The 19,961-nt window shown below is 41.8% G+C and overlaps 1 protein-coding gene across 1 annotated transcript in view; it reads right to left on the reverse strand.

Moving 5' to 3' along the window:
- Window positions 1-2,431: 2,431 nt before the first annotated feature.
- Window positions 2,432-19,961, reverse strand: part of klhdc8b (kelch domain containing 8B) — a 162,854-nt gene continuing 145,324 nt past the window's right edge. The window contains exon 5 of the mRNA XM_075476150.1: window positions 2,432-8,525. Within this exon, the coding sequence (XP_075332265.1) occupies window positions 8,329-8,525 (197 nt within the window). The 3' untranslated portion in view covers window positions 2,432-8,328. The remainder of the gene's footprint in view (window positions 8,526-19,961) is intronic.

A 19,961-nucleotide genomic window follows, 5' to 3' on the forward strand; every position in this document is an offset into this window, starting at 1 on the left:
CAGGAAACTGTCCTCAAGTTGCCCGTACGCAAAACCTAAAAAAAAAAAGGACAGACTCTCGAAAATGAGACACAGTAATGTGTTGGATAAATAAATGTGAAAATGGTGTAAATGCAACATCCTGGACCCCCTGTTGTTTAGACAGAACCTGAGTCTGTGGGCCTCATCTTTGGGAATCAAGGCACAGAGCGAGCCGACACCCAAACGGGGCCCTGAAGGGTCTGCACTCTGTCTGCAAATCTGAGGGGAAACGAGACGCAAGGCAACTTTCTGTGGGGGGGTGATCAGAGTCTGCTCCGTGCTTATGAGCTTTGTATATCTGTTGCCACCCAGCAGTGCTCTATATTTAAGAGCATGCGTTTTGTGGGATAATTTCAGGGCACTTGTTTGTGAAATTGGCATTTGTTCCTCAGGTTCTGCAGACTTCCCGAGCTGGTGAAACATTTCACCCCGTTAAAGCAGGTGCACCCACACGCGAAACGTTTTGGCTTTCGACTGGAGTTGTAAGAGAACGTTTCCATTGGCCCGTGCGTCCTCCGCTCGTGGCCTGCCGGAGAAAGTACAGCATGTAATTACTGAAGCATCCTGATCTTTTTGTTCTGCTTCTGAACCCGTCGTCGGAGATTTCAAACTGCCCGACACCTGCGTCACACCAGGAGCTCCAGAAGCCCGTAAGGGATCTTTTCAAGTGGGGAAAAAAAAACTCTAGATTTATGGGAAACGTAATCATAATGCAGCATTTTGACACCGGCAGCATCAGAGGGGGAGAGAAAAAGGATTTTAAAGAACCGAGGCATCCACATGAGAGAACCACCTCTGACAAAGTCCCAGGAGTTGGTGGGTACTGCAGGGTGACATTTAAACTGGATGGGAGGCTGTGCGCACAGATACATGGAAACGTAAATGTAACAACAGTCGGGACACAATGACACCGACGCACAAAACATAGGAATGCAGACGAGTAGAGGGAGCGACTTTAAGCAGAGAATGGGATGTTTCTGATTCTGTTTTCAGCTCATTACTGAAGCTGCACAGCCTGAAGGGCTAAAACAGACTGTGTGATGAGGACATTTAAAGCTAAATGTCACCCGTCCTCATAACTGAAGTGCAGTAGATGATAATAATAATAATAATATATTTTATTTATAAAGCACTTTACATCAATTTAATGACCTCAGAGTGCTACATTTTAAAACTAGCAAAAAAACAGTAAAATAATATTAAGATAATTCAGGCAAACTAAAGGCTTTTCTAAAAAGGTGAGTTTTTGAGATGTTTGGTTAAAATCGGGTTACTTTTCATAAGAAGCAGCATCGTAATGTCACCGATGACTTTTTAATGGCAGTGATCCTGTGATCGAATCGGTTCTATTTAAACGTAACGTTACTCAGTACCAGAGATTTAAAAAACAAACAAACAAAAGGGGGATTTTACCCGTTATGTGTGCTCAGTACATGGGATGAACATTAAAATTAATATTTGATCCGTATAGTTTGAGTTTGGCAGCTGGACTGTATTTATACAGCGCTTTTCTTATCTAATACAGTTTTTCACATTAAAACGATGGAAGCATCCGTATTAAATGTATTAAACTAGTTTGTTTTCTTTTTATTTGGCCTCCAGGTGACTTTTACGGCCAAACGGCGCTACATAAACGCACTGAACTGTCTCAGAAAGGACTTTTTTTTAACTGCACATGAATTTGAATGGAAAGAAATGGAAAACAATAAATGATTTGCTGCAGCTTTATAGGATCAGAGTGTTGTATTCTTTTAGCTGTTGTCATTAGGGTGCATAGTTACCTTTCAACTATGAATTGTTGTTTCCTGTAACTGCTTTTGAAGCAGATTGTGCTCTGAGCAGCTTTGCCATGTTGTGCAGCCGTGCTTTGATGCTCGTCTGCTCTGATCATCACAACACTCGTTATGAATCAGAACACACAAAGATATAATTACATCAGTATGGTCAACGGCTGGATTCTGAGTTTAACATCCTATTTGTGTCAGATCTGGAGCGAAACCTGCACCCGAGTCGAGGCAGATTCTGCGTCACTAACCCGAGATAAAGACACAAATATTAAAGAGTTTTTCAGTGACGCTGAAGCTTCATTTGCCACCAATGGATTTCCAACCTTAGAATGCGGCTGATGGTGATGGCTTTGGTGACGTGATGCTGTTCACACATTAGAGCTGCAGTAAAGCACGTTACAGTAGTTCTGTCAAACGCGTGCCAAGGCAAGAATGAAGTCTAACAGAAACAGAATGCATTCAGTAGGTCTTTCATAGATGTTCTGGAAGAGATTTTAGTTTTAATTTATAATATTAAATACGGAAGCCCAGAGCGGCCGTGGTACGTATAAACTTTGTTTTGATGGTTTTCTCGAGATAACGAGTTAATTTACCGATGGTTTTTGAGGCCACTTTTCCTCCCCAGTCCGCCCCTGTTTATATGTGTTTATATGTATTTCTGGTAAAGCTGTACCCATTTTACCCCCCTTTCATTGAAAACTGAATAAAGTAGCCTATGAATCAAACATGGAATGTGGAGCGTTTATGAAAATGCCCAAAGCAAATCCCGCTGGTGTGACAAGCATTTTGTTTTCTCCAGATAACGAGTTATTTATCTCGTTATCTCGAGAAAACGATAACGGCACCTCTCGTGCATCATTCGGTAACCATGGAGACGGCCTGGTCCCCTCAGCCGGTCACTGATGAAGTTGACTATATCAGCAGGATCACTGAGGTGTAAACGCCTGTTGAGCTGCAGTCGAGCCGGCCATCTGCTTAAATGAAGCGGGCTGATATGAAAGTTATCTCTACAAGACAAACAAACACATAAACATAAACAGGGGCGGACTGGGGAGAAAAAGTGGCCTCGAAAACCATCGCTAAATTAACTCGAGATAACAAGATAATTATGTTATTATATTATTACCAACATAATTATCTCGAGAAAACCATCAGATAAAAGTTTATACGTACCACGTCCGCTCTGGGCTTCCGTAGTTAAAGACTCTGAAAGAAACGTTTACCCTGTCAGACTCAATGAAATTGAATCAAACCAAAATGTTCAGAATCGCATCGTATCCCTCACGTCTTTGTGCAGGTAAACTGGCAATAATGGCTATAAAGTGTCCTTTTCCCGTTTTTACATCAAGGTGATGCTTATAAATGCTCATAAATCCTTTATATCTGCACTTATAAATATTTCCTAAAAGAAAACGATTTGAAATTTTAGATTGAATGAAATGTTGGCTGTTCCTGCAGAGATGGTGTTAATTGCTTCTCAGGTCACGCACCTGCTGCATGTTTATCTCTTTTTCTTTCTGCCCCTGAGGCATCTAACGCATGTTTTAAAATCTTTTTCTTGATTTAAATCTAAAGTCGGTTAAAGTCTATAGTTGCCACCCAGATTTTGTGATATTATGCATGATTAAATAATCACATTACCCTGACCTGACTGCGGTTCCCCGTCAGCTCTACCAGGGACTTCTTTCATCTTCTTGTCCTTCTGCTGTTTTCAGATCAAAAGTGATCGCCCCGCTGCTCTCTGCCTGCCCTGCATCCACCAGCAGACAGAAACAATTTGCAGCATTTATGCACTAAAGAGTTGCATTTTCCTCTGGAATACGAGGAAGTTGGGAGAAACATGACTGCAAATGAGCTGGAATGTTGCTTCATATCCTCTGGATGTGAAAATGGGCACATGAGCTTTGTTTCCAACTTGATGCAGCTGCCCCCAGATAAATCTGCCTCGAGGAGCATTACAGGTCAGCCTAAATTAAAGTTAGTGTGGCATCACAGCATTGGAAAAAAGAAGTCCCCTGTAGCTACGTAAAGATATTCAAACAGAGCCAGTCTCTGTTTTTTTACATAATCTTCTTTCATCCATGAAATGTTATGTTTGAATAAATCTATGTGTCCATGGCATACATCCAGAGATATGGAAGCCTGCAAGCATCAATCCAGGTTTCCTGTCTCTGAACAGGAAGTATTGTGTGTGTGTGTGTGTGTGTGTGCGTATAAATGTGAGTTTGTGGCTTGTACCCAATTAGGTGCAGCACAAAGCGGCACCAGAAATAAACCGTCTGGCGTCTAATCGGAGCGCTCGCACAGCTCTAGATGTCTCTGTTAACGAGGCCTGCCGTATGTAGGAATAAAGATTAAAAACCAAAGGAAAAAACAGAAGTAGGGCAAGATGATGTGTGTTAGTGAGACTCTTTACCTGCACCTTTTCTGGGTCTGTTAGTCATGTTGTTTTTCAGCCGTGCGCCTCCATTATTTCCAAATGTTTGGATGTTGGAGATGAATAATTCCCGTCGGGCCCGTTCTGTGCAGCCACCATCTCACCACGTCTAACGAGTCGAATGAAACTTGTTGGTATGAACGTAACCTCAGCTATGACTCCGCAGTTAAAGCCCTTCAAATTAAAATCACCTGCTTAAGACTACGTGCTTTACATCCAGTCAGCTCAGCTGCCACTTTTGGAGCTTGTGTATTTCAGCTCTAGCCGTCCTACATGGCGTGCAGTTAGTTTTTGTTCTATAAAAGGACTCTGAATAGCAGCCGGCTGCGCAATACGCTACAACCAAGTGCTCATTGTCCAGGCTGTGCACTGTCCACACCAGAAACCTTACCGGTAAATCTGGGTTGTTATTATTATTATTATTATTATTATTATTTGTTTAAATTTGATTTAAGAGCTTTATTTTAGTGAAAGGTTTGGTGAGCCTGTTTAAAAGAAAATCTGTGAAAGTTAAAATATTAAAACAATAGTTTTATATGACTAAAGTGCAGTTGTATTTGGGTTGAACATGCCTAAAGAAAATAAAACGTGTTTAATTGTAAGATCTGTGATGGCCTTGATTAGTACTCGTATCGCCTACTTGTACTCGGTTTAAAAAAAAAAAAAAAAAAGTGGTACCGGTGCATCCCGAGTGCTAATGTGGTCTCTAAAGTTATCAAACTTACGTAATAATAAGATTTATCCTAAAAAGCAGTAACTTCTATTCAAAAAGTGTCAGATTCTCCTTTTGTCTCATCAGTTTTGGGGCCCGGGTTCATCTGGATGGTGCAGAACATTATCACTTAACTGATGTGGTGCGGACGCCTTTCAGCAACAAAAACCTTTGAGTTTGACTCGCCATGAATGCATTAAGTGAAACCGGTTTGCCTTCCATAGGAGCTTCGCACTTCTTCACAGCCCTTCAGAGTAAACTAAAGCTGTAGTTTCAGCTCTGGGAATCCTGGACTCATGAAAGACGTGAGGTCGATGGTGTCCTGATGTTTGGATGCAGAGCTGCCAACTAAAGGGCCGAAGAAGCGTGAGGCTCTGTGTTGGTGCAGACTTCATACAACCCTCGCAACGGTTTTATTTCTAGTTGTTCTATGTAATCAGGACGTAAGAGTTTGGCTGTAATTTAAAGGGAACTTAAAGCTACTGCAGCTCTAATGGAAACGTTAATATTTTTTAAGTTTAGCAGCAAATCGTCTGAAGGAGTTGGACTGAAACCCAGAATTCTTCATTCTTTGCTGCACCACAAACCAGTGAATCTGTGACTGTTACAGAGGAGCTGCTGACCGGGTCTTTGTGTGATATTTCAAAAATACTCCCAGTGATGGAGGGAAAGGGCTGCCGGAGCCGGTCAGAAACACCTGCCGGGTCACACAAAGCTTCTCCTCAGCACAGTTTAACCTCTGCAGCAGAAGTCTCTCCTCCGAGTATCAAATGCTCAGGAAAAGATTTATAGGAGCTGTTAGCAAAGTGAAACACCGTCCTGCACGTATATAACGCTGTCAAAGCACTCCGAGCGCAGAACTGTCTTACCAATGATCTATAGAGCCATCTTCACTTTAGCTGGCTTTGTTAAAAATCAAACTTCTCCAGCATCACAGTAAAATGTCTCATATTAATCATACTAGTCAGAGTAATTTACCAGAGTTTTTGGCCTTTCTGCGACCAGTGGATGGGATTTCTGTGAGGTTGTCAGCGCTTAGTGTCTTTTTTTGGTCTTTGTTAGAGGGTGTGCAGCCCCCTCACCACGAGGCTGAAGCTTCACCGACACACCGAGCCGTTGTTGTTGGCTCGTGTTTGCGTTCCTTTTCCTTAAAATACTGCAACGCAGAAAAGAGACTCTGCAAGGATCGGCAGATCTATGACATCAGTAAAACTGCATGTGACCACAGTGACCAAACGTGTTTACAATCTATGACTCGGTTTAGTTTCACAGGAGCAGACGAGCCGCAGTCGTAGCTGTGAAGCGTAGTTACATTTCTGAGGTGCGTGAGGACACTGCAGACCTCTGAGAACTGTTGAGATGATTTAAGCTGCTAAATCAAGCCTCATTTTCTACTGTTTTCTGCATATGGTACAGCCCATGTGTTGTGTGGGTGAAGGATTAGACGTAAGTAACAGCTTGTAACACCTGTTACATGACCCATAGTGTTTAATAGATTAGAAAAATCATTGAAAAACTTCACTATCCCGGAACTCATCTGACACATCTGTGGTGTGTCAGATGAGATGTGTCAGAATTAGCATGTTAAGGGTCTGAAAAGACTAAAAGCTAACAAACATAACTCTAAGGGCTTGTTTTATGACATCCTGGAGCAGGGAACCCACCGTCTCCTTTTAAGGCAACAGCTATGAATGTTTAAAACTCAAATTTCCACATTTGTTTGGTTTGTTTTTGGGTGGGAGGGTTTCCTGAACATCTCTAACATATATCCAGGTAGGCAGAAACCACACTATGGCTGTGTTCGAAACTGCATACTTCTCCTACTACTCCTACTAACTTTTTGAGTTGGTATGCCAGTTTGAGTAAGAAGTTCCCGGATGCATACTAGATTCGCTGAAATGTTGGGTATGCATCATGAGGTTACTACTCATACTCAAACTACCCAAGATGCCACGTAACGTGACGTCGCCGATCGTCATTTCCTGTCAAATCGGCAGTTTCAAGCTAGCTACAACGAGGGTAGGTTCACTTCCTGTTTTCAAAACAAAAGCACCAATTGTACCGTAATGGCTTTCTCTATGATAAAAGGCAACGGATATTTTATTTTTGTGAAAATAACCGGAAGTGCGTTGCTCACTGCGGCTAGCTTTAGTAGCGCCGAATTCGTGGGAACAAAATTGTAAATAGCCGGTATTTTGTCAGATTTTCAACACGTTGGGGATCTAAACGACTACTTTCTCACCAGAAAATGTTTCAAACGTTGCTAAAGTTTACAGAGTTTAGAGCTTAAGCGAAATCGGCTTCAGGCCGGCTGATTCCGGCTCGGGCAGGAGCAAAATGCATTGTGGGTAAACACTCTGCATACTGTCTGATCGATGAGTATGCGTGCGGTATGTGGTTTCGAACACAGCCTTCGAGTTTTGTAGCTGCGCTGGAACCAAGAACCAAGTTGTAGTCTTAAAATAATTAAAAGAGAGATAAACGGTGCGTTGATTTCTAGTTAAAAATCTATTGATTTCTGTAACGTTTAGCTCTCATGTGGCTGGAATGAAGTTGGAGTTGGTGTACTGTCAGAATAAACAGTCATGTGACAGGAAGCTGATCCGTCTGGACGCTTCAGTGCAGCTCGTTACTCTGCATTCACTCCACGGGCACGAGTCATCGCCGCGCTGCAGCGGCTGACAGCTGCAGCGCGGTGATGGATCGCTGTGGTGCACAGATGGCGAGTTACTGCTGACATGTTGGACCACAGTGACTGTGGTGTGAATGCATGTTAAGGACCACTGCTGTAGACGCTGTGGTTAATGGCTGCTCAGGGTTTGACGTACAACAATGCAACAACAGCAACAACAACAAAAAGAAGACTGACAGACATTTATATTCCCAGAACACGGCTGTCTAAAACTCAGTGTTGTTTCTAAGATCATAGAAAAGTGTCCGAGCGTGCCGCTGCCGCAAAGAAGAGATTCAGATATGGCCCTATGTTCCTTTTTTAATATCCAGAAAAGTACCCTGCTTTTATTCAGAAAAATGCTCAACAGTTCGAAGGCGTGTTGTTTCACTTTCCTGTGATCTCCACAGAGTGTAAAAAGAAAAAGAAGCCGTCAGATTCCTCTCCACGTCAGTCACTGCAGTTCCCTTAAATGCCATTCATCTTGTGTTCATCCAACTTTGGTCACAAACTTTCTCTGCGACTCCCACCTAAAAGTGTTTGTTGAATGTCAGGAAACGGTGTTTTACATCCCAGCGACCCAGAAGAATCCACCACAGGGACATAGAGGTGAAAGTTTGATCCACAGATCCGATTCATGGGCATGTTTTAGAGTTTTTTGCTCCATCATGAATGAAATATCAAGGCAGGTTTGCATGTATCACACAGTTTCCTGGAAGCAGAGGACTTCCACGGCGTTACTGGGTCCCTGGGCAACGCCTCCAATCACGTAGAGCATGCTGGTCGTCTGCAGGAGGGCGGAGGAGCAGCGTGCGGTGGGCATGGGCGTGGCGTACTCCCAGCGCCGCTTCACCGGGTTGTAGCTCTCCACCGAGCCCAGCGGTGACGGCTCGTTACCTGCAAAATGAAGAGAAGCGCGTTAGGGGACAGAAGTTCAGTTGGAAATAGGGATGCATCGGGCCGATACTATTCTAATATACTCGTTAAAGTTAACCGATACCAATTTATTGCATAAAGACCGCGATCAGAGGGTGACTGGTCATTTTTGTTGTATTTCTTTAGATTGGCGACTAGGGGAGATGTCGAGCTAATCAGGAAGAGTGTGGTTAGGCTAGTGAGACCGAAAACTGTCTTCCAATTCATTGCTTTTTTTTGTGGTAGAAGCATCGGTACTCGGTATCGGCAAGTACTCAGATCCAAGTATCGTATCGGTTTGAAAAAAAGTGATATCGCTTCATCCCTAGTTTGAAATGCAGAGAAAGGCCTCGGTCAGTGAGGCCAGATGTGCAGTTTAAAAGCATGTCCCCGTAAAGCTGAAGTAATCGTGTTGGTTTCTCCTGTTTTAACTCCAGAGAAAAACATGAAATAGTCCCAAAAAAAACTCGCTCCAATCACCACCTGTAAAATGCGATTAGTCCTTCGTTTGAGGTTGGAGGACAGTTGTGTGACGCCACCCACAACACAAGTTGTCTTAAATACACACTTTGATAAGAAACTGCATCGGATGTCTGCTGAGTCCCATTCCAAATCCCGTTAAGACACAGGAACACAGGAAGTTTCTCTGGGCCGATAATTAACGTCTCCGGAGACGGAGCCTTACACAGCCCGACATCAGAAAAGCATACCCACAGAGTTATGTGGAAGGAGAACTTTTAGTGTGGATCAGGGGGAACATGGTGGATTTATTAATATTTTAAAAGGAGGATATGTGTTTGACATATAGAGCAGTGTAGCTCAGTGATTCCAACCTAAAGCGGTAAATTAATGACGATCACAGGACATTAAGCAGGTTATTCAAGGCTCCCCGAGTCCTGAACTTGGACACATTGTGGTTTTGAAGTAGAGCTTTTAAAATATTTAAAATGGGCCCGAGGGTTTTGCACCTGTTACTGTTGGAATTTGGGATTTTTCAGGTGAGGAAAACCTGTTAGATATGGAGGGTGCGTCGCGTCGGATAAACCGATAAACCTCGAGGCGTATTTCCAGGCTGATGCACTTTCTCCATAAATGGAGCCAAAGTCGAAGTGTTTGCAGTCTTATTCAGTGAATTCTTTATTCTGGTGAGGGATCTGACTTGAATGTCAGCCAGTGTTCAGCTGCTTGTGAGGGAAGGAGCTGTGTGAAGCTGTGCGTCAACTGTTGGTAGCATCATTATTGCAAAGAAGTGTCCAATCGGACACACGTCACCGGCAGTATGCACTGAAAGCTAACGCGCACCGAAAGCTAACGTGCACCGAAAGCTAACGTGCACCGAAAGCTAACGTGCACCGAAAGCTAACGCGCACCGAAAGCTAACGCGCACCGAAAGCTAACGCGCACCGGAAAGCTAACAGGCACCGAAAGCTAACGCGCACGGAAAGCTAACGCGCACAGCAATTTTCATGGATCCCCATGTGTTAACTCCTCCTTGGGGATAAATACGGTTCAACTGCTGTGTAGGAAAGACTTTTAACGATGTAATGTGTAAATAAAGTTTCCTAAATAAAAACCATAAGAAGTTTTTTATAGTCCCGTTTAAAACTAAATTTTTGTCTCAAGTTAAACTGAAATTTGAATTTTCTCCTTTTTGTGTCGGGGAACATCAACGACAATAACCAGAAAACTATTTTTGGATGCGTTTCTGTCAGCGTTTCCCGCGGCAGCGGCTGACTGACAGCGTTGCTTGGAGGTGTTATCAGCTGTCATGTTGCACTGCTGACCGGAGAACATCTTCCAACCTGGATCCCAGGAGATCTGCTACCAGATTTATATTTTAAAAACCTTCTCTTTGACTTTCAGTATTTCGGAGGCTCGGTCGTGCTTTTGAAAGAGCAATCTGTATATTTAGCCAAGTCACAATGCTTTATTTAAAGAAACACTTCTCTGCCTTTTCATAATCTGATATAAACTCGGGCATCATCAGCCCTGAGCATGCAGCTGCTTAGTGCTGATTGTAATCTATTCTTTTCTTTCATAAAAACATACTAGAAATGACTCAAAACGAGTTTATTTTGATCCTCCCTTCTGGGAGTTTAATTTACAGTGCAACTAAACACAAGATGGCCGACCCACTGATAATACAACAATGTGTGTTGAACCACTTGCTGCAAACCATGTCCCAACTACCGGGGAGCTAGTTCCGCAATTTTGGGAATATATCTTAGAACATGCTTCACTGTAACTTCAAACCAACTTAAAAAATATCTGTTGTGACAGAGTAGAAACAACATCTGTGGTCTCATTCCATCAGGATACAACCTTTAACTATAAAAGCCCAGCGGGAGCAGCAGTGGTCCTAAACCCCAAAGTGGAGTCTATAGATAAAACAGCCCTACCTATGATGTTTGGATAACTTACTGTACATCAGACGTCTTATACAAAAAGAACAAGTTGTACTTTCTTGTTGTTTGTACTGTGTTTCAATGATTGTGCTACATTTTATTTTATGTACCAAAATCAATGTGGTCCAATGATTAATAAAAAAATCATGTTTTTTTTTTTTATCTTTAAATTGTTAAAACTATAAAAATCATAAGATTTTCTGGATGTTTCGTGCAGCTGAATGGGAAAAGGTTGAGTTTCAGCTCTTAAATGGAACTTTTCCTGAAGGTGTCTGGATTTAACAACGAGCAACAGCACACATCCAGAGGGCTCATTTCAGCTTTAATTCCATCTGCAGCTCTCTGCACGGTCGGCTGTGATCTTCTCCCTCTCCGTCTCACACCTCAGGTGCTGTGTTCACTGTCATTATACATCAGGCTGGCCTAAATTGTTGCCGTTTCCATGGAGACCCACATCACAGCAAGTCCGCAAATGTTATGGAGTGGTGAGTGCAGGTGAGGAAGACTATTATCATCACTGTGCGGTGTCATGTCGGCCTTCTTTTAAGGCGGTCCAGGCATCGTTTTGTGTAAAGACGCGGCGCCACGAGGACGCAGACGCACAAAAATGGATGCTAAAAGCTGCTTTGATTCTCGACCCAGACGGCCTCGATTCACCGGCTGCTGCTCTTCCTTTTGACCTCCATTCCTTGTATTCACCCCCACTCTTCTCTGCCTTTTGCACCTCTCCTTTTTCTCAAATCATCCATTAATTATATCTATTTCTTCTAACTCTTAAAACCACTCTTATCTTTTCCGGCTCGACTCTTAACCCTGCTCATCAGCCCTCAATTATTCGTGCTTCTATCTCAACTCTCCTCCTTGGATTATTTCTGCTGCACCACTCATCGTCTCCCTTTCTGCTAGATCTGTCATCTCTCCCACTCTTAAAAACTGTTGCATTGTTCTTTGTCTCCTATTTGCACGTTTGCCTTTTTCCTGTGCTCTTCCTTATTTCCTGTGAAACAGCACACGGTACATAAGCTCCATTTGCACTGTGCTCTAATGAAATTCCAACATAGAAGCTTGAAACTGACCTTTTTATAGTTTAGTTGGGTTTTTAAAAGACATCCTCTCGAGGTAAATCATCTCTAAAGTTCACTTAGAATTATGGGTGGGTGAAGTATCGAATATATTTGATGCATCTCGAGTTTTCCCCAAGAGAAATGTATGAAATGACTTCATTACAGCGAACAACAACACGGCAGCTCTGAGCTAATATAGAACGCGTTCATTCATTCCCTGTTCTCTCCCGTTATATGGATATACACAGATCTCGAGTGATCTAAATATATAGAAGGAGGCCGACTTTCACCAAACTGTTATCTGGGAGTAGATGAACGTATTCACGTTCACGTGACTTGATTTATTTTACAATTGTTGCAACATCTACATGCGTTTTGTTTTTGTGATTCCTGCTCTTCTGTTTCAAACTGTGTTTGGTCTCCAGTCTTTACTTCTCACCTTCCCTTGACCTCCTGCACCGGCTGTTTTCACACTGCGATTAGACGCCACCGCAGCAGCATAAAAGCCACAACAAACCCACTGAGGAGCAGGTGCAAATGTCTGACCTCGGATGTAAATGGTCTCATTACATGCTCTCTTCCTAGCACATATTTTAGCAGTTAATACACTCATTCCTGACCTTTCTGCCTCCGCTTTATAGCAACATGTTGTCCGCAGTCTAAGTGCTGCCTGAATGTAGCTTTGTGTATCAGAATCGGTCTAATCAAGTCAAGTTTATTTGTAGCACATTTCAAGTGCAAAACAACTCAAAGTGCTTCACATAAAATAAAAGCATTGCAGCGGGAAGTGGAAGAAGCATTAAAAATACGTAAAAGAACTTAAAGAGAAACAATTAAAATGATTAAAAACAAGCAACAGTCCAGATAAATTAAAAGATAGCGTGCAGATTTCATGCATAGACACATGAGAACAGAAATGTTGTTAACGTGGATTTAAAAATGTCTACATTTAGTGAAAGTTTAATCTCCACTGGCAGTTTGTTCCACTTGTTTGCAGCATAACAGCTAAATGCTGCTTCTCCATGTTTAGTCTGGACTCTGGACTGGACCAGCTGACCTGAGTCCTTGGATCTAAGAGCTCTGCTGGGTTTATATTCTCTGCACAGATCACAGATGTATTTTGGGCCTAAACCGTTCTGGGATTTGTAAACCATCAGCAGGCTTTTAAAATCTATTCTGTGACTGACTGGAAGCCAGAGTAAAGATTTTAAAGCTGCTGTGATGTGTTCAGATCTCTTAGTCCGGGTTAAAACTCTAGCAGCAGCGTTCTGGATGAGCTGCAGATGTTTAATGCTCTTTACAGTAATGGAGTCTGCTGGAGATGAATGCATGGAGGAGTTTCTCCTGGTCTTTTTGGGAGAGGAAACCTTTAATTCTGTTGATGTTTCTGAGATGGTAAAAAGCTTCAGATCTGAGTCCGTCAACACTGAAAGGTTACGAACTTGGCCAGTTTTTGTAATCAGAGTGAAAATGTTCAATACAAGCTGGATCTGTTGGTTAGTTCCGAACATGCTCGACCCGTGATGAGCGAACAGGAAGTCGTGGGTTACAGAGGAGCAGAAACTAAAGTATTTAGTAAAGGACACCTTTGTTGGAGATATTTTTTAAATGTTCAGTCGGGTCAGCTCACACCAGTCTCAGCTACTGAAATCTGTCATTAAACTGAATCCATTCCCATTTTTAGCCATGAATGGAAGTAGACACTCATCTAATAAGTCATTTCCATATAAAAACATTTGTTACACCATGACCTAAATCCATGACAATGGAAGTGAAATGACTCGCGTCAGTGAGGCAGAGTCAATAAATCAGTTTTATTTGGCGTCTCGGTTCTGTTCTAACAAACAAACGTGCAAAAGGAAACTGTGGAGGCAAAAATAAGCACATAGCCTGTTCAGCAGAGTTGGAAAACAAAAGACTTGGGCTGGTTTCCACTTCTTCATTTACATGTTTCAGGCTTTCAGAGCCCTCATGTTGGTGCGGCTTCATGCTGGCACTGTGCAGGGATGGCGGCAGACTTCATGTAAATGGTGGCAGTTTGCGTCCTTTGTTTAAATAGCGGCGATTTTTGTCAGATGATCGACGGCAGAGGACTGCACTGGGACTGAGATCCCGCAGGACTGCACTGTAAAGGTCTACCTTCCCTCGGCTTGTTTATAGATGGCAGTAACCTCTGCTGTTAAATTTGGAAAAACAGCATTTTTTTCTTCTATTATTAATATTATTATTATTATTGTGCTTTAGCGAGCAGGGCCCCACATGGTGGAAGAGTTTTATTCTGACTGAATGCTTTGCAGCATGTGAACATCAACATTTAAGGAGGATTTCCATCAGACTGGATAAATATTGGATGTACTACCTTCACGTCTCGGTGCACTTAAAGTACATAACTGATCAGAACTTTGATCGTCTTTATGGATACTGATCCTAATGATCATGTGTTAGCCTAAAATCCTGACGCCGTCTCTACTGAATTCTGCTAGAATGGAAGCAACCCAAAATACCAAATACTTCTGAGCACAGAATTAATTATAAGCTGAACCAGAGCTTTGTGTATGAAGCCATTCGGTTATATATTTCTGGTTAGAATTGGAAGAATAGTAGCCTGGGAATTCCCATGCTGCTTTGCGCTCGATTTCATTCTCACTGCAAAGTCAGCCTGGAAACCACCGCCCTTATTTTTGCTAGAGTTTGGGAACCAATCACAGAACGGGGGGGGCAGCAAGACGATGACGACGTCTATGCGCTACACCGAAGCTTGTAGAGCGTTAATCCAACATGACAGCGGACACAACGTTACCGTTCAATGCAGCCTTAGAAAGTGTTTCGGAGTAGATTCACCCTGGGGTCATTTGAACCGTGACATCCAGCCAAGTAGCCCACCCGAAGTTTTTCCGATATTGCCTGAACATCAGCTGAGTTACTGAGTAATCCCGAATAGCTTAGTACAAGCGCTAACGGACCCTGGCAGTATCTCCAAAATTACCACACTAAAATCACATGTCATGACACCAAACTTCTACAGTTGTACAAATATGGTCTGTACTCACAAAACGATGCATTTGGAAGTTTGTACATAGTCCAGGAGTTTATTATTATCATCAACACAAGCCTGATAGCTTTTCTGTTGCTAAAGCTTCGTTGACGTCACTTCTGGGAGCTGGGAGCTTCAAAGTAAGATGAGGGTTGATCTACTACTGTAGACAACAAAGCAAGGCTGCTCAATTTCTCCATTATTAAAATAAATTCACAACTCTACAACATAAAAATTCATGTAGAATATAGCATATAGGCCTACTTTGTTGTCAATTTAAGTAGCTTAGAGCGCAAGTTTACTTTTATTTTCCATTTTTTTCTTCTTCCTCGTCGAATTTCTGTCGTCATCTGGTATAAGTGATACAATTGGCTATGAATCGCGCGCAAAGCAGCATGGGAAGTACCTGACGTCATTTGATAGACATTCGTAGCGCCCAATAAACGGCTCTAGGCATTCGTAAACCACGCCTCAAATACGAGAAAATGCACACCTAGTTCCCAGACCACCATCTCATCGAGATTGTGGACGCGTCAGCCAGGCTAGAAGAATAGCTTAATTTAATCTGAAGCAGGGCTGCATGATGCAGCGCCTATTTGACTTATGATGTGTAAACAAATCCTTCAATATATGCTGCGAATCTATCTGCCAAATAATGACCAATAAGGACAGTACGCAGTGCAGCGATGACCCTTTTAACACCATGTTTTGAATTATGCATCAATGTCAGCAGACTGTCCACTATGTGTTTTACAGCCTGTCACAATGAGTTCAGTGCATCTTATAAACTGGCCTCGCCACGGCAACATGACCATGTCACATTGCATTAATAAGTATTTTACATATATTTCTGTCTTATCTCATTAATCCTTCTGTTAAAGCTATTTTAATGATCCAAAGTAACAGCTTAAAATGCTCATGAGGGAAGAGGTGGACCAATAAAAGTTCATGTTTCGGTCAAATGTGCAGTAAAAAACGTTCATGCGCTGTATGGGAAGAAAAATAGTTATCATAAAATGTTATGGGTGAGAATGTATTTACATTGAAACTAAAATCTGAATATAAAGAAAGCAAATTTGGAATTTTACTTTTTAACTAAGTTGAAACTGTTCCAACAGTTGACTTAGCAACAAAGCTGTAATCAGACAAAGGTAGTAGTAACAAGAAATTTATCACAATTCGACAAGCATTTGGGTGGAAAGTACTGGAAAACAATGATCCCAGTTCAGAGCTGCTGAGTTACTAAAGGCGCTAATATCTTGTGGTTTTAGTGACATGGTTCATTATTATCTAAAATGAGGATGCCGAATATTTGCAACTTTAATAATAAGATTTTATGATAACATGCTGGTCAGATAAGTTTGTGGGGAGTTTGGATGCCACATGAACACCTCCGACTGTTTATTTGGTCCCTCTGTGGTCGTACCTGGAGATGCTGCTACGTTAGTAACAGATGCACGTTCTCTCGCAGAAGTTTTTTACTTAATGATATGTCTCACTGGACTCTATATCATATATCTATAATAGGTTTGTTTAGGAGGAAGGCTTTAAACGCCTGACAAAGTTGCAATTTTGAGTTTAATAGAATTTGTATTAAATTCATATAATATAAAGAAAAAAGCACAGCCATGGTTTCCCCTCAAAAAGGAACCAGGATTTAATTAAAAGCCAGTCAGGCCTCTAATATAAGCAAAATAGGGAGGCAAGAGGACAAGAGGTTGTTATTACACTACATGAAATCAAACAGTTTATGGAAAACTGGCAGTTATGTGTGACTAAAATCCCAAGGTGGCCGTGGCAAAAAGGGTTGTTAGTCAGGCACAAACGAAGAACACTTCACTCCTGCCTGTACAGTTTCTCTGGCACTGAGCTTAGCTTTGCATTTATCTTTATCACCATTATATCTAAGATCACAGCCGATGAACACAAAGAAAAAGGTCCGGTACAAACGTCCAGGTAAAGCTAAATAGCATATCATCAAGTTATGTGAGAGCGAAGCACCCATTTTGCTCAGTAATTAAAGCAGAAAAAATTAGATTTGTAAAGAGGGTGAATGGCCACAGCCCGTGGTTTAGTGTGTTTATAATCGCTGGGATAATGGAGAATTGGTTGAAACATTTTTCTGATTTTGAACGGTGCAGGAAGCATTAGACCTAGAATATACTTACTTTTAATTATTGATACGTATTTATTGTGGCTGCCTCGGGTATCCTGTGTTTGCTTGGAGCGTCATTTGTGCCCGAAATTAACACGACGCGTTTGCAAGCTGCAATATGAAGATGACCAGTAGGGGGAGTGTAGTGCCAAAATTGATCTGACGTAGAGTTATAGGACCAGCAGAGGTAAAAAAAAAAAAAAAAAAAAAAGGACAAGCTTATAGATAAAGTTACAAGTATCTTTATGATGCGTCATTGCTGTTGAGAGATCAGTAACATTTTGGAAACATTCGTCCACTGATGTTTTTGCCATCACGAGTCATCTGGTGTGCCCCCTAGTGGAATTCTCCGGTAACAGGCAGAGTACACAGGTCATTATGAGCAATTCTGTGAATGTGACTGTTCACTACTTTGTTTTGCCAGCAGGTTAAATAAACAAATAGGAATTATTCCTTTACGTAGCAGTGAATGGGGGCGAGTGTTTATGTGCACTGTTCCAGGTAAGAGACAAAAAAAGCTACATTTTTCTTCAATGAGAATGTTAAATATAGGCTACAATATCTAAGCCTTTTAAATAAATTCAGCTTTTGAAGACTTAACAATCGGCCGTCCGAGATGAAATGACAGTTTCTGAAAGCGAACTTGTAGAAAAGCCGTCTTTGTAGCGCAGCCAAATCTCTCTGCATACAAGTTAGTACACTGACATTAAAATGTTATGAACCGGGTATATAACAGACGGCCTCGCACTGATCTCAGGCGAAAAACGTGTCGACCATCTTGGATGATGATTCGAACCAGCCGTGATCAGAATTGTCAAACCAGTGAAAAGCATCTGACTACACAAATGTTGGGATCAACAGTGTAAACATCTTTAAATTGTGTTAAACTTGTGCAAAGACCTCTAATCTGCTGCCTTTACACTCACTTCTAATTTAAGTATCCATCGTGTGTGCACACTCACAATCCAACGTCGTTATCGATGGTCTTTGTGGATTTATTTCCAAAGACAAAAGGCAAAGGCTGGGAAATGTGCCATGACTCACCAGCCCAAAAATATCAGCATGAATTAGACGGCGAGCCAAAGTCGCAGCTGCCACACAGAAGAATAACATATTTACTTCTTGTTCCTCACACTCTCCCTCTCTGTCATTTCCACATCATCCTTGTATCCCATTTAATCCTCTTTTTCCCCTTTGAGTCTCCTGCTGATTTTTCTCTCTCTCAGTAGGACAAGATTGGCATTTTCCTCCCTTCTTCATGCGTTTGAACAGCTGTCAGACCACATTACCGAGTGTCACTCTGAGCTCCAAGCATGGAGGAAACTGCTAGGGTGTATTAGGCTTACATGGAAATGTGTTAAACTACTATTGACAGAGGTTTCAATCAATAATAAAAGAGACGAAGCTTGGATGTTCTTAACTCTCCGGTGACGCATTTTTGTTGAAATTACTCTTAATATCGCGGATATAAAGCAGTCAAAGGGGTTTGTTTTAGAGTAGATCTCACTCTTACAGTTGCTTCCAAACAACTTTGTGCTATAAATTATCATTGTTGATGTCAATTAACAAGTAAATCAGGAATATAGGAGCTGCCAAATACTTAATATTCTCTTTAATTCTATCTTATTTCATAGTTACTGTATTTTGTTCTTATGTGTCATGCCAATGCACAGAGAGATTGAACAACAGTTGCTTTTGAAATGTGTATAAACTGTATTTTATAAGAGTCAATATCTGCTTAACAAGCATGCCATCGAGGTAAGGAGAGAAGAAGCTGACCTCGGATCAATTTGTAGCATTGCTCAATCTCTTCACGCTTTATTTCCTTTAATAGAAGCAGAGCAGCCAAGAAGAAAATGGAAAGTCAATGGAGTATTAATTTGGTTATCAGGTGTGCTGTTGGCACAAGGCAAAGACTTAGAAATGCCAATTCATGGATTCCACTTCTAGCTGCCTGTTTGATCTCCGGTGTAAATGTGTCTCCTGTAGTATATGTATTGTGGTTTTCGTGCGTTTTATAGTCCCCAGTTATTTATTTTTTTTGGGGGCATTTTATCACAGACCATTCGGTCTCTGCTCAACTGAAGTGAGAGCGTAGTTTGCATTGGACTCTGTTCATAACTTTAATGGAGAGGCTTTTCTGTCCGGTCAGCTTAGGATTGCATCTTTATTTTTGTTTTTTTATAGATGATGTGGTTGTGTTCGCTTCATCGAGCCCTCAATGGAGGCACCGAAGCAGCTGCAATGAGAATTGGCACCTCCAAGTCTGAGGCTATGGTTCTTGGAAAAGCATGGATTGCTCACTACCTCCAGTGAAGGAGTTTAAAATATCACGGGGGTAGAAAGGAGCGGGAAACCGAGGCAGCATGACACCAGTCTGTCACGGTGAAGAGAGAGCTGAGTTGGAAGGTAAAGCTATCGATCTACGTTACCTCGAGTGATGGCCGTCTGACATCAATGCTCCCATACAAACTGCATTTTCTGTGAACCACTGGTTCAAACCAGTCGATACTGCTTTGAAGAGCGAGATGCTTCATAATGTGAGGCTTGTGTTTGTAGTGGGTGTGATCACCATCATGGAGTGAGCTTGGAGGAGAAGCCATTTTCAAATATGGGAAGTCTTTCAGCTGTCAGTCCTAGGTTCAATTCAATTCAGTTTATTTATATAGCGCCAAATTACAACAAATATCATCTCAAGGCACTTAAATAGTATAGTCCAATTCAAGCCAATTGGAGTTGAATTCATTGTAATCATAATTA

This window comes from Odontesthes bonariensis, chromosome 10, assembly GCF_027942865.1.
Source record: "Odontesthes bonariensis isolate fOdoBon6 chromosome 10, fOdoBon6.hap1, whole genome shotgun sequence".
Taxonomy (NCBI): domain Eukaryota; kingdom Metazoa; phylum Chordata; class Actinopteri; order Atheriniformes; family Atherinopsidae; genus Odontesthes; species Odontesthes bonariensis.